The 13,458-nt window shown below is 43.9% G+C and overlaps 1 protein-coding gene across 6 annotated transcripts in view; it reads right to left on the minus strand.

Annotated features, from left to right (window-relative positions):
- FN1 (fibronectin 1) overlaps positions 1 to 13,458 on the minus strand; it is a 63,230-nt gene that overhangs the window by 18,124 nt on the left and 31,648 nt on the right. For 4 of the 6 annotated variants that reach the window (XM_075607237.1, XM_075607236.1, XM_075607235.1 and 1 more), the window contains exons 19-28: positions 12,097 to 12,369; positions 11,292 to 11,558; positions 9,623 to 9,717; positions 8,704 to 8,872; positions 7,711 to 7,797; positions 6,802 to 6,993; positions 5,491 to 5,763; positions 3,740 to 3,922; positions 3,374 to 3,463; positions 191 to 460 (exon numbers count right to left, since the gene is read on the minus strand). In XM_075607237.1, the coding sequence (XP_075463352.1) occupies positions 191 to 460; positions 3,374 to 3,463; positions 3,740 to 3,922; positions 5,491 to 5,763; positions 6,802 to 6,993; positions 7,711 to 7,797; positions 8,704 to 8,872; positions 9,623 to 9,717; positions 11,292 to 11,558; positions 12,097 to 12,369 (1,899 nt within the window). The remainder of the gene's footprint in view (positions 1 to 190; positions 461 to 3,373; positions 3,464 to 3,739; positions 3,923 to 5,490; positions 5,764 to 6,801; positions 6,994 to 7,710; positions 7,798 to 8,703; positions 8,873 to 9,622; positions 9,718 to 11,291; positions 11,559 to 12,096; positions 12,370 to 13,458) is intronic. The other 2 variants (XM_075607238.1, XM_075607240.1) reach the window with 1 other exon arrangement.

Raw genomic sequence — 13,458 nt, forward strand, 5'->3', positions numbered from 1 at the left:
TAGAAGCCTTTCCATTAGAGCAATGATGGGAGTCAAGAAAAACCGCACACACCAGGAGGCTACAGAATGAAATGTTAGGACATGAAATGGTTTATTTTGTAGAGTCTACAACACACTGCTCCCAGAATTGTCTGCAGAGTGAAGGGGTGATGGATCAATGAAGGAAACACAAACTGGGACATGCACTTACCTGTAGCTTGTTGTCCAATCAGTGGTAAACTCTCCTGCTGACCACTGACGGCGATAATGCTGACTATATACTCAGAGCCTGGGATAAGGCCGGTGAGGGTGATTGAGTTTCGGGATGGGGGTACCCGCTCCTCCCTGGGGCGACCAGGCGCACTCTCCAGCTGGTACCTGATCCTGTATCCATTGATGGTGGCACGAGGTGCTATCCAGTGGACAGTGAAAGAGTTGGGGGCGATTTCAGAAAAGTCAATGCCACTTGGGGAATCCAGACCTATTTTGTAAAGGTGGGAGAAAACAACCCACAATTAATATGGAGTGAAAGTGTAATATCTTTAGACGCTGTGCTAAACAAAAAACAGGCATGCCCAAAAAGCAGTCCTCCATCAAAGGACCAACACTGAAGAATTAAAGGGCTTTACACATGCCACTGAAATAAGTGTGTGCAGCAGGTAAATGAGCCAAAATGGAGACCAAAAACAGCCAAGGAATACAGTTGTCACCCAATCCCCTACAGAGACACGTGTTGAAACCAGAAGGTAGTTTCCCTAGCAAAATGAATATATATAAGTAGTCTCAGGAACAGGACACCTCCCTCCCCCTCACTCTCTAAATGTATTGATTTTTTTTTAATGCCATTTTAAGCATTATGAGACGATGGCTCATTAGCCGACATGTGAATCACTGGTGATTTAAATTGATAAGAGACTAGTTGGTTAGATGGTTTTGCAATTTCTTGGAAGAGTAATAACTTCAAACACCACGTAGATCAGGATTTTTATCTCACTGGACGGCTGGTAAAGCCCATTCAGAGAGCCAAGCTTTACATTCAGGAATGTACACCTAATACATACAGCTTGGAGTCACCGTCAGTCAGATGTCCCTCCATTCCAAAAACAGAAAGCCACAGTGTAATACTCTGGCGTGAGGTCTTCATACCGAATACCCAGAGTACAGATTTAAACACACACTGGCAGCTGTTACCACATCAAAGGGTGATCAGCTGGTAGGTGCATGTGGGAGAAGATTATCCCTGGATACTTCCTGATTTAAAGTAACAGTTCATGTTGAGTGGTATTTTGTCCTCTATTGAAAATCAACATGCTGAGCTAGTTAGCGATAGCGCATAGATATGCTCTTAAGTATTCATTTCTTCAAACTCCAACATCAAGCTGCCAGAAAGGGGAGGAGGTGAGAGTTACATTGGAAGTCCAACTGGCAGCCAGGGGCACCAACAGGGGGGGGGGGGGGGGTCTGCCGGGGGTTGGCATCACAGGCCTGCGGGCCCCCTGCGCGACAGTCAGGGCCACCAAGGAGGGGTGGGGGGGACAAGTTAATGGCCGCCAGGGCTCTGCATCAGATGGAGGCCTTCCTGTCCCAGGGCCCCTCTGACGTAAGCACGCCTCAGCTTCCGGTGTGTGCCGACTGGAAGGTCGGCGTGGGACACAGAGTGAGGAGGCCTGCATCTGATGGGCAGTCGCAGCCAGGACCCGACTCTGCCGGTCCCCAAGGTATGTCTACTTTTTTTTTTTTTTTAATATATGTGTTTGCGTGGGGGAAATTTTAAGATATATAGATATATATATATATATTTTTAACTATACATGTACTGGGTAGATTATTTTTTGTATGCATTGGGGGGGTGGGTTGTATATATTTGGGGGTGGGGATTTTTTGCATGTATTTGGGGGTAGGAAGTTTTGGTATATATGTTGTGAGGGGGGAGGGAATGAGTGAGCGTGGGGTAATTGACTTGACGGAGGGAGAGAGGGGGTGAGTGAGGAAAAGAGGGAGTAAGAGTGAGACGCAGGGGAGAGAAATACATGCGAGGCAGGAGAGTGAAAGGGGGTGAGACTGAAGGGAGAGAAATACATGGGAAGAGATTGGGCTTGTGAAGTGCGAAATGGGCGGGGGCTGCTCTGCTTAAAACATTCGTCCTGGGCCCCACGATTTGTTGGCAGCCCAGCTGGCAGCTAAGAAAATCCCTTTTATTACTGAAGGAGTTCTTATGATCAACACTGAAGAAACCATTTGGACCTTCTATTTTTATTTAGTGGGCAATCTTTTTGGAAGTACTCTGTATAATTAGCTGCTGTGTAGCACATCTTTGGGACTATGTAATTGAATGGGTTAACTGTGTGGGTCACTCCAGTTTATTCCCGCCCCAACATGCGATGTAGGAGGACTTTGCAGAAGGAATGCCCCATCTCAATATGTCTTGTGACTAGTCATGTCACTATAGGGAGATAGAAGGGTAGTTATAGCTCCACCCAGTGTTCCAAAGCAGGTTCTAGAGAGTTCTAATGGGATCCTAACTGTGAATCCTGTGTATAGGTTTAAGTGTATAGCTAAAAGTATTAAGTCGTGTCCCAACCGCAAGAGTAAGTAGTAGGGGTCTGAGATGGTTCTCACTATTGAGGAAGCTTTCTTTTAGAAAAGAGTTCAGTGTGAGTAACTCCGGAGTGTTTGGATCGGCCCAACTGGAAGAGCCCTACTGCAATACTAATCAAGTACGTATGGAAGAAGTACGCCGTGGTGGGATATCAATCCCGGAGGCTGGAGTGTATTCCACGGAGGTCCATTTAATATGGGGCATTACTGCCTACATAAGAGACTGCCAATTTAACACTTACCTGGTACTTGGTAATAAGCCAAGTACCTCCCTAGCGTAGGGGTGAGCTACAAAGGGGATGGAGCGCAAGAGTGTTCTGTTTTGCCACAAGTTTAAGTGAAATGTATGTAGATAACTGTGGAGCCTTAGATGTCAAATAAAGCATTGCTCACGTTTTACACAAGTTCCTGGTACCCATGCATTTTTTATCTGCTTTTTCACGCCAAGCCTGCACCTACCCAACACCCTGAGAATGGTAGGAGACCGATTATACAGTATACATTGCATGGCTCAATCTGATGTAAGCTCCTTTCAGAGGGGTAAGGAGGGCTACACGTGAATTCAACAAACCCAGATAAAAAAAACCCCCACAAACATTAAGTTTGAAACAGGATGCAGATAAGCAAAACCAAATTTTGTTACGATTATCCTATACAAAAGGTAGAGTAAACGAATTTGCCACCAACAGTTCCACTTACATGCAGATCACCTTTTCAATGTCTCCTACACAGAGTTAAAAAGGTACAACCTTTAAATTATTTGTAAGCAAAGCAAGAGATCAAAAAAAGCACTCACTAGTTTTTGACACTCCGGTAAGCGGTGTACTCTCTCGCTCCTCATAAATAGAGTAAACGCTCACTAAATATTCTGTGAACGGCAGAAGATCTGCAAAGAGATAATAATGTACCAGTTACAGGAAAAACATGAAGAAAAAAACAAAAATTACGAAAAGGTTTGGTAGTTTAGCAAAATTATTAATCCTTATAAAAAAAATAAATCATAAGAGTAAAATGGTTCTTCTCTCGAAGGGATTCCATGCACACGGAGTATTCTCACCCTTATGTAAAGACACTATTTTTTTGAGACATACTCAGAGCCTTTATTCCCCCGGGTCAATTAGAAGCCAAGAAGTCTTCCTGCCCATCCCAGCTGACATCTTACTTGTAAGGACTACCATGCTGTCAGATGGCGAGATGGTCAGTTCCGTCACATCGTCCACACTCTTGACGGGAGAAAAGCGCACAAGGAAGCTGGACAACTCGATGGATGTCGGAGGGGCCCAGGTGACGCGCATGGAGTCTGGGCCAACATTGGTGAAGCGCAGATGAGTAGGGGGAGGGACGGCTAAAGTTGAAAAACGGCAGAAGAAAATGATGCCACAGCATTAACCACCATGGGACAGAACGTGGAAGTGACCGATACTTCATGCACAGAAGGAGGCATGCAGAGATCTGTCACATGGGAATGTGGAGAATTGTTCAGCTGTCAGAGTAAACCATTTCCCATTCCTTTAAATCTACAGTTTGAAAGAGCTACTGTACATTTAAATACCATGCAAGTGCACAAAGGGCCAGTTCTTTTAGGCCAGCTTAGAATCTGGGTTAAGATGTAGTCAAAATCTAAAATGTATATATGTGGAAGCAATATCTTTAAAATCGTTCTTGCACAAGATTTAAAAAACGGGTTACATACGCTCTGGCACTGAAGGGAGGTGGAGGGGGTGGGGGGGAGAAGCACCTTCAGGCCTTCTAAGGGAAGCACTGGAGCCCCCTAAAAACAGCTCATCTAGCTTGTGTCCTCAGATCTTTTCACAAGAGGGGGTACTCTTAATATAGGGGAGTGTTTAAGTGAGCAGGTGAGAATTATTCTCCCTTAATTTTTTTTTAAAAAAAGTGGCCAAAAGAGAAAGCCCACCAGAAAAGTATTTTTTACAGCACAAATACCTTAGCTATAGTCCAAGCTAGACCTGCTTATACTTCTAGCAGTAATATGCATCATGCAACAATACTGTAATATCACAAGAGAAAGAAAACATATCCTTCCCGTACTCCTATCCTACAGACAGGTTCCCATGCAGCAGTAGTAACCACCCTGATGTCACATGCATTACAGAGGTTGGGCAGTGCCAAATGTTAATCACCAGCATGTGTATTCATTCAGCTTTCTAATTAGCAGCTGTAACTCTGAAGCCATGATATTGGCAGTGTAACAATCCCGCCCGCAGAGTGCCCTTCAGTCCACAGCCCCTTTTGAATGCAACTTCGCTTTCATACAAATAATGCAATCGGGCCATGTACACCGCTCCCCAAATAACACTGCATTGGATTGTAGGGGCACGTGCATGTAAAATATAACAGCGGTGCACAATATACAGACTTGGCAATTACTGCTGGAATAAAACATGCTGTTTAATAAGCTTCTAGCACTTCTCATCCAGATGCTAGTGCTCTAGAGCCAGTCTTTTTTTTGGGGGGGTGTGGGAAGATTACAATTACAGCCGTGCCATCCTGCCATTGTCAGGGAGGCCGACAAAGCATTGTTTTGCAGGCATCTGGCAGAATGAGAGCTGATGTAGCTAGGTGCTTAAAAAGGGCAAACCTCAATGTAATTACACATGAGGCAAGGGTCGGAGAGAGTAATTTGGGGCTTTGTATCACGACTATTGTAATGGCCATGACCTTGGTTCCTGAAGAGCCCTCCAGCTGTAGATCCCAAGCCCTTTGTTTTCAACATGCTGTGAAGCCACTTCCCTGCACTGAAGATTTACGCCCCCTTCATTTGAATGTAGCGGATCGCTCCTCCGGCGCAGGGAAGCGTCTCCCCCAGCCTATTGAAGTGTCCCTTTCATCCCAACTGGTGACAACACCCAGCACCATCCACCCCTTGCAAAGTGGCAAGCTGTGTACATTCACCCGTCTGCTGTGTGAGTGTGGTCGCGGCACTCTCTCCGCCGGTAATGAGGGTGATCACGCTGATCTCATAGTCAATGCCGGGCTCCAGTCCTGAGACCTTGTAGTACCCGTCCGTGGGGCCCACAAAGTCCTCGAAGATGGGGATGGACTCTCCTGCCGCAACCACCGTGATTCGGTAGCCGATAATGGTGGAAGAATTAAGGGGTGTCCACCTCAGGTCGATGCTTGAATCGGTTACGTCAACAAACTTTAGGTCAGTGAGCTGGGGAACCTCTGGCAGGGGGGACGCAGGAAAGAAGCAGAGGGAGTGGAGTAGGAGGCAAAGCAGGTCAGTTAAGATTTACACAATTAACGATAGACTGTTAACAGAAAGCAACACAATCAAAAAAGCATTGGATACTCAAGGAGTGTCGGGCTAAATAAGACTAGGGGAGGATTGATGCTTCACTGCACAAAGCTTTGCTATGGTCCGCTTTGTTAAGTATAGCAACACCAGCTAAGATGTTTTCCACATGTTTAACATGTGCTACTATTTAGGCTGAAGTTTAACCAATGAGCAGTTTGGGGAAACAGAAGTTGCAACACTTCTGTTTCCAAGATTTATCTGCAGATGTGGAAGATATTAGTTATTTTTCTCATTATAGCGGTAAGAGAGAATAAGTGTTAGATATATATCTGCAGACTTTCCTGATGGCTTTATGGAGGGTACTCCATCAATGCAATGCAGGAACAAAATGTCACCAATTGCTTTCTCATGGAGTAAATATGCAAAGAGAAGAATTTCTCTTGTCCCAGCATTAGCCTCTTACTCATTCAGGGCAGCGCTGGTTTCTCCATATGAGAAATGGTTGGAGGAGAATGCAAGATCGGTCTTTGAGATGGGACCAAAGTCTAGCACTCAAGAGGCAACAGTTGCACCATATACCAGCTTTTTGCATTATTTAATATCGAATATTGTCCCACATCTGCTAAAGCAAGTTGCCCAGAGAACTGTGCAACAGGATTGTCAGGTTAATAAGGATTAGTCTTCAACACTCATTGAATTAAATAAGAAAATAAGCAGGTAAATAATTACTGGATATGGAAGCAGAATAACACATGGTGCAAGATTCCATATGTCACACCGACTGTCAGTGTGTAGATATGAAATCAGATGCACACAGTGACAGCACACTAGCAGCAAGCATTGTAAAGCCATTTGCAAAGTGGGATACATTGGGAGAGCTGCAGTGAAATGTCCATCAATGTGGGTGGAATAGGAACTCTCCTAAGGAAATAAAATGAATGTATAGGAATAGAGTTCTGAGCTACCTTGGACGACTGTCTTGGAGATGGGGATGCTCTCCTCATCTCCTTTAACAGTAAAGACGCTGACGTTGTACTCCACACCAGGGCTCAGATTCTCAAACATGCAGGAAGTCTGCAATTCATCCACCTCCTCCTCCAGGGTGTAGCCCTGGTGCCCATCAGTGGGTGCGTTGGTGATTCTGTACCCGGTGACACCTGGATATGAGAAGACACTTAGTGCACAGAGCTCACAAGTGTTCTACAGTGGCTGCAATAATGTAGCGAGAGGCCACGCTAAAAATGTGAGAGCCCACAGGGGACAGGACCACATGTAACCATAATGTATCTGCTCATTCAACATTCCAGGAGGTGGGCAACTCCAGTGCTCAAGGGCCAGGTTGGTTTTTCAGGATATCCCTCCTTCAGCACAGGTAGTCAATCAGCAGCGCAGTCTGACTGAACCACCCTGTGCTGAAGCAAGGATATCCTGAAAACCCGATCTGCTGGTGGCCCTTGAGCACTGGAGTTGCCCACCATGTGATGTAGTATATTGCTATAGGATACTGTAATATGACAGTCAGCCATATGTATTTAAGAGATAATTACATTATAACTACACAATTGTACAATATATAATACACTAAAATGACCAACTATTTCATATGCATTCACACGTGTGTAAGTAGAAGATTGCATATCCGTTTGGTTTTAGCGTTTTGCGGCAGGACGGGCCTGCCATGGAATTGCTTTGCAGAACCACATGGTGGTTACAATGTCAACCATACTAAAATCACAAAATAGAGCCAGAATTGCCATCTCAGGGATACTCGGGAGGCAGAAAAGAGGTCTGCTACATTCATGCACAGCTCCATGGCATGGTTAGAATGTCTTGTTGCCACTAGCTCGGCTTGTTGCACAATAAAAATAAGTCACCTGGAGATGTGCTTCTGTCCCAGTAAACAGTCAGGGTAGCAGAATCAGGGCTAGGCTGGAGGCGCAGGTTGGTGGGAGGCGAGAGGGCTGCAATGAAGAAAGAAGCTGTTAACCCTATGGCGTCCATCCATCCGGATATAGTATATTTATAAGGAGTATGAGGACACACTGGAACTGAAAGTCAAGGACACTTGGTGCATACAAAATGTAATTGTGTTGCCAAAACAGTGTTCACATTAAAGCAGCATACAATTCTAAATCAGTTGTGTTAGATCATACTCTGCATTCCTCCTCCTCCCGCCACCCATTTTATTTTTCAGGATTAAGCTTCCTTGGGTTGCTATAGCAACCATTTAGGAAGCTACACCCCTTGCTCTTGAACTAGACAGCCATATTGCATGACCTGGGAAGCAGAATCTTCACCGATCGATCATGGGAGAAAGGATCAAAAATCGGCAGCCTAGAGAATTTCATTGCCATAAATGCAAGGGGAAAAAAATGAATAAAATAATTTGGGAAATAGGCAATTCTCCTTTAATAGATGAACCAAGTCCATTACCAGGAAGTTAGTGGGGGACTCACAATGGAGTATGGGCACCAACTGGTTTTCCAGTACAAGGTATTTTATGCATGTCCACTCAAAAGCATTGGATCAGGACTACACAAACATTGGGGGGGGCTATGTTTTATGACAGGTGATGTTGGCAGTGCACCGCCTTTTATATACAGCAAGTACACCAAGAATGGTGGAAGTACTAGAACAATGGTTCACTTCTCCAATGCCTTCAGCACAGTTATCTGTAGGAGACAGCTTAAGCATTTCATAATTGGTGGTCTTTCAAGATAGAGGGCGCACCATTGGCCGTACGCAACCAATAGCTTATGGCTGCTGACTTTATGCAGTATTAATAATGTCTTTTCTAGAACTGTGGGGTCACTTATGACTGTGCTGCAATTTACTAATCCAGTGATGGACACATTAATAAGCCTTACGTGTGATAACAGTCTTGGTGATGGGTGTGTCCCTCTCAACACCGTCCATGAGGAAAGAGAGGCTGTATGTGTATTCCACACCAGGGGTCAAGCCAGAGATCACTATGCTGCCAGACTCCGAGATGACCTCTCTAGGAGCCTCCCCACCTTGGCTTGGTCGGACATCCAGCTGTATAAGAGGAGGAGACCATTACATAAACAGAAGCAATTTGGCTTTTCACAAAGGAAACAACTTAACACCAATAGGAATCATAATGTTCACCACAACAAAGTTGTTTATGGCAGTGCAACCAAACAGGAAATATACTCACCATACTTTTGTTTCCAGGTGATCCAAGTTAAGCAGGATAGGGAGGAAACATTGGGTAAAGATCAAGCACTTCCAGTAGATTCTGGCTGTTATTTGCCAAACTATGCTCTAAACCTATGCTCTAAACCAGGAGGTTCTTAACCTTTTTGAACCCAAGGATCCCTAGATCCCAAAGTATTTACCTACGCATTCCCACACTATTAAACATATGGTCATAAAATGTGTTAAATTAGCAGGGGGGAATATGAACTCCGAATAGGATATAGTGAGTGTCGGCTCAATGGAGAGGGGTCCAAGCTAGTCGTTATTACAGTCTCTACAAAATAACTCAGAACGGAGTTGCATCACATTCTTGTGTATATAAAAATTACTGATTTTTGTTAAACTGGAAATCAAAAGCAAGAAGTCAGGAGTATTACTATGCTTCAAACAAACTACAGGAATGTTTTACTTAAGAGATCTAATATAAACACTTTAGATTTTGATTTCATTCCAATTAATGAACCCTAGTGTGCCTCTCCGTTTCTCAATAGATTGTTTTAGAGACTGTTTGCTCCAAGGTGAAAGTGCTGTGCAGGGTAACATTTGTTGGGGGAGGAGTATATTTACCTTGAATCCTATTCGGGGCACTGGGGTCCATGTTATGAGTATGGTGGTCTCTGTCACCTCTGTGTTGTAATGAGGAATTGATCCGACAGGTTCCACTAGAGAAACAGAAGATAGATATTCAGCCAATACACTTCTAGAAGACACCAAGCAGCAAAACGTGAAAAATCCAGTTTTTAAATAAATCAGCTCTGAGATAATATCATCTGCATTTTTTTAACTCGTAATGCCATTTTTTTTAATGTACTGATCATTTTTGGTTGCTACAGCAACCATTTAGAAAGTCATATCCACTTCCTCTTTTGATACAGGCTCTCACATGGCTTTTTAAGCTATGCCCTTTGGCAACAAAGTATCACAAACAGATACGTTTGCTGTTAGGAACACAGCAACATATCTATTATGGTACCCAGAAAGTTATAACAATAATGTGTTACACAGCTGCATTTCACAGACTGCAGCACAATGTTAGAAGGCAGCCATTTCCTTAGGCACACAATCAGGATTTTTACAGATCACTAGCTTAGGTAACAATGTAGAATTCTACACTGTCACATGCTTTACATATAAAAATAAAAAAGGGGAATATAGTATGTCACTTTAAAATGTTAGCCATTCGGTGTCTGAACATAAATTGATACAGTGATATATACTGTGAAGCAACCTTTATTCAGAGCAACTGTTACAAAAAAAAACCCCCACAAAACACACGTATGTTTGCATTATATTTTTGCCAGAGCCAAGAAGACCCTTCCATGAAAAAGTGCCCCTGTAACACAAATGCACCACCCAGCTTCACACACGAGAATGTCTGGGGCCATTTATTTCCAGCCTGGGCTCTGTAAGTCATCCATGGAAGTCAGCTCACCAAGTATGCAACTGACCGAGTCTACTGCTTGAAGTGGTTAGACCTGAAGCCAAGTTAACAAAAAAATATGTTCCACTATGGTTTGTGTCCAAAAGACCTTGCAAATCTAACCAGCATGGCTATTTTAAGTAGGGTTAGGCAATGATTAAATACATGCTCACAGCCCCAAACTACAAATTAAGAAAAGCAGGGGGAAAGGAGAAAAAAAAGAAAAAAAAAAGTGCTGAAGCGCTGGGTTATTCTGTACGGGGGAGAACTTCTGAACTTCTAGCAGCTCTGTAAGACATTAGTAAAATAGACCCTTAACCCATTTACTGCCAAGAGACACGGGTAGCATGTTCAGCCCTGCAGGAGCATGGAAGAGAGAATATCTTGGGACATGCGAGTTGCGCACACCGGGGATTCTCTGGGAGATAATATATCTTCTAATACATTAGAGAGATTAGAGACGGAGCTTTATAGCGTAGAGTAATTATGCTTTTTACGGAACTGCTTCAGTTTCAGGGACTGTTGCGATGAACTCATTTTTCGGCAGGACCTTAATTTGCAACATCTCCAGTCAGGGTCTTTATTACCAGTGTGTCTCTGGCAGCATTACTGAAGCCCCCAAAACATTGCTTGTATTACAGTTTCATGCACATGGTACAAGCCTTTTCCCTGCATCCTTAAACCCTCCACTCTCAGGGGCCTGCAGTGCACTGATGTGCAAGGTGTTGCTGGTCATTCTGGTAGTTACTTCCAAGAAAGGTCTGTGATACAATGGTTTCCACCAGTAGAAGTTCCCACCTTCCACTTCATACTTACAGGTTGTAAATATGTCTGTGGCGGTGCTGCTCTTCTGGTTGCCTTTCAGGGCCACGAGAGAGGCGGTGAACTCTGTGCCAGGCAGCAGGTTCTTGAGTTTGTAGTTTGTGGCAGTGGAACCCACGTTGTACTGACTGGGCTGCCCACCCCGGGTTTGACCCACCGTCAGCAGGTAGCGACCAATCTGGGCACGGGGTGCTGTCCAGACAATGAGGACTGCAGACTCGGTCACGTTGGTGAAACGCAGGCGTGTTGGTGCATCCAAGTCTAGAAGGTGAAATAAAGGTTAGTCCTGGTTTTATGTCCCTAATGGTTGTGATGACCTTTAAATGTAAAGACTTAATAGGGTGTCCCAGAAATACTTATTTTTTTAAAAAGGTACTTCATAAGGGCTCAACTGCAAAAGTACCTTCTTCACAAGTCACTGTTGGCAACATTTATCAATGGCTACACCCCTTTTCAGATGTATACTAGACCTAAATATTCCTGAAAGCAGATTTGTGGTACCTGTGAACAAGTCCATGAGAATAACAGTGTACAAACATTAAAAGTGCTTCCCCTCCTGCAACCTCCACCTTATTCTTGCTGAATGGGGAGAGACCTGCTCACCGACTATAGACTAAATCTGGAGGAGTTTTCCACAATACTGCAAATGAACGAGTGTAAGAGGAGACCGGCAGAACAAAGCACCATCACTGCCTGGTTGTTACAATGTACCCCGAGCAATAAAATCTCGGCTTCCCATACACAGCAGAGCTGCCCGGTGATGCAGTGTTTCAATGGAGGCATAACACACAGGACTTACTGGTCGTGTACTCCCCAACTAGGGGAGGACTCTCCTGGCCACGGCTCACTGCGTACACCTCAAAAGAGTAGGGGGTACCAGGGTGCAAGTTGGTGACCTCTGCAAATGTGCTTCTGCCGACAGGGAGGTTCTGTGCCTCCTGATCAGAGGGACCGATGGGTGAAGCCACTACACGGTATCCAGACACTTCACTTTGGGGAGGGGTCCACATAATTGTGATTTTTACATCTGTTACTTCCACAAACTGCAGGTCAGTGGGTGCTGGGACTTGCACTGTTGGGAGGGAAAGAAGAAGAGAAAAAAAAAAAAAAAAAAGTAGTGTCACTGTTCTAAACCATTAAGGCCATCTGTGGACAAGGGTTAATTGGCATATTTCTTACATCAATAAACATCTTTAAAAAAAAAAAAAAAATGCCCCAGACTTTGTCATGAAATGTGCTGGAAAATGTGTTACTGTGTAAAGCAGTGTTTTTCAACCAGGGTTCCTAGGGACCGTTGGGTTACCCAGGGCATCCCTAAGAGGGTTCGCTGTAATGTTCGGCCAATTAAATAATTTTTTTTTTTCAAAAGGGTACCAAATACAGATGAATTTACAATGTATCTGATCTCAGACACTATTAGAGAGGGGTTGGGGTTCCTTAACCCAAAAAAGTTGGAAACCACTGGTGTAAAGAATCCTTCAGTCAGCCTGATGTGCAGAGCCAACAATGGAACATAATTCAAGATTTAAAAAAATACAAAAAAATAAAAACCACAACCACACACGATTTTATCCAAATGAGACAAACCCAATCTTTCTGCTCCTATGATTTAAAAAAAATAATAAAAAAAAAAAAAAAATATGAAGGATTGCACAGCTAGATAAGATGGAAAGGATTGGCATTCAGGACTTTCATGCTGAAAAAAAAAAATCTGTTTATCAAAGCAACATTTCGGTCTTTGAAATAGGACCAGTCAATGAAAAAAGTCACTGAACCACCCATCATGCCCACACAAACCGCTCCCATAATACCCAAACAACCCCTCAAATAATGAAGGATTTTAGAAGCAGCCCAAAGCAAAAAAAGAATTTGCTTCCTTTACGTTGGACCATGCTGTGAAACGGCAGGCGGTGTGCCGGTAGCGTGCCTGTCACTCACCAGAGATGCAATCTAGCTCCTGTGAAGAATGGATTTGAGGCATCTGTTGAGAAGGGTTACCCTGGCAGGGTGACACTCCATTTTACTGCTGTCTCCATTTTGTATGAATGTTTGTGTGCCAGAAGAATGAATGAATATGCACTCGCTCCTGGCAGAACAGCCCCCACCTTTGTACTGGACCCTCTCTATTGCTTCACTTAGAAAAATAAGCTTTTGCCTGATA

This window comes from Ascaphus truei, chromosome 7, assembly GCF_040206685.1.
Source record: "Ascaphus truei isolate aAscTru1 chromosome 7, aAscTru1.hap1, whole genome shotgun sequence".
Taxonomy (NCBI): domain Eukaryota; kingdom Metazoa; phylum Chordata; class Amphibia; order Anura; family Ascaphidae; genus Ascaphus; species Ascaphus truei.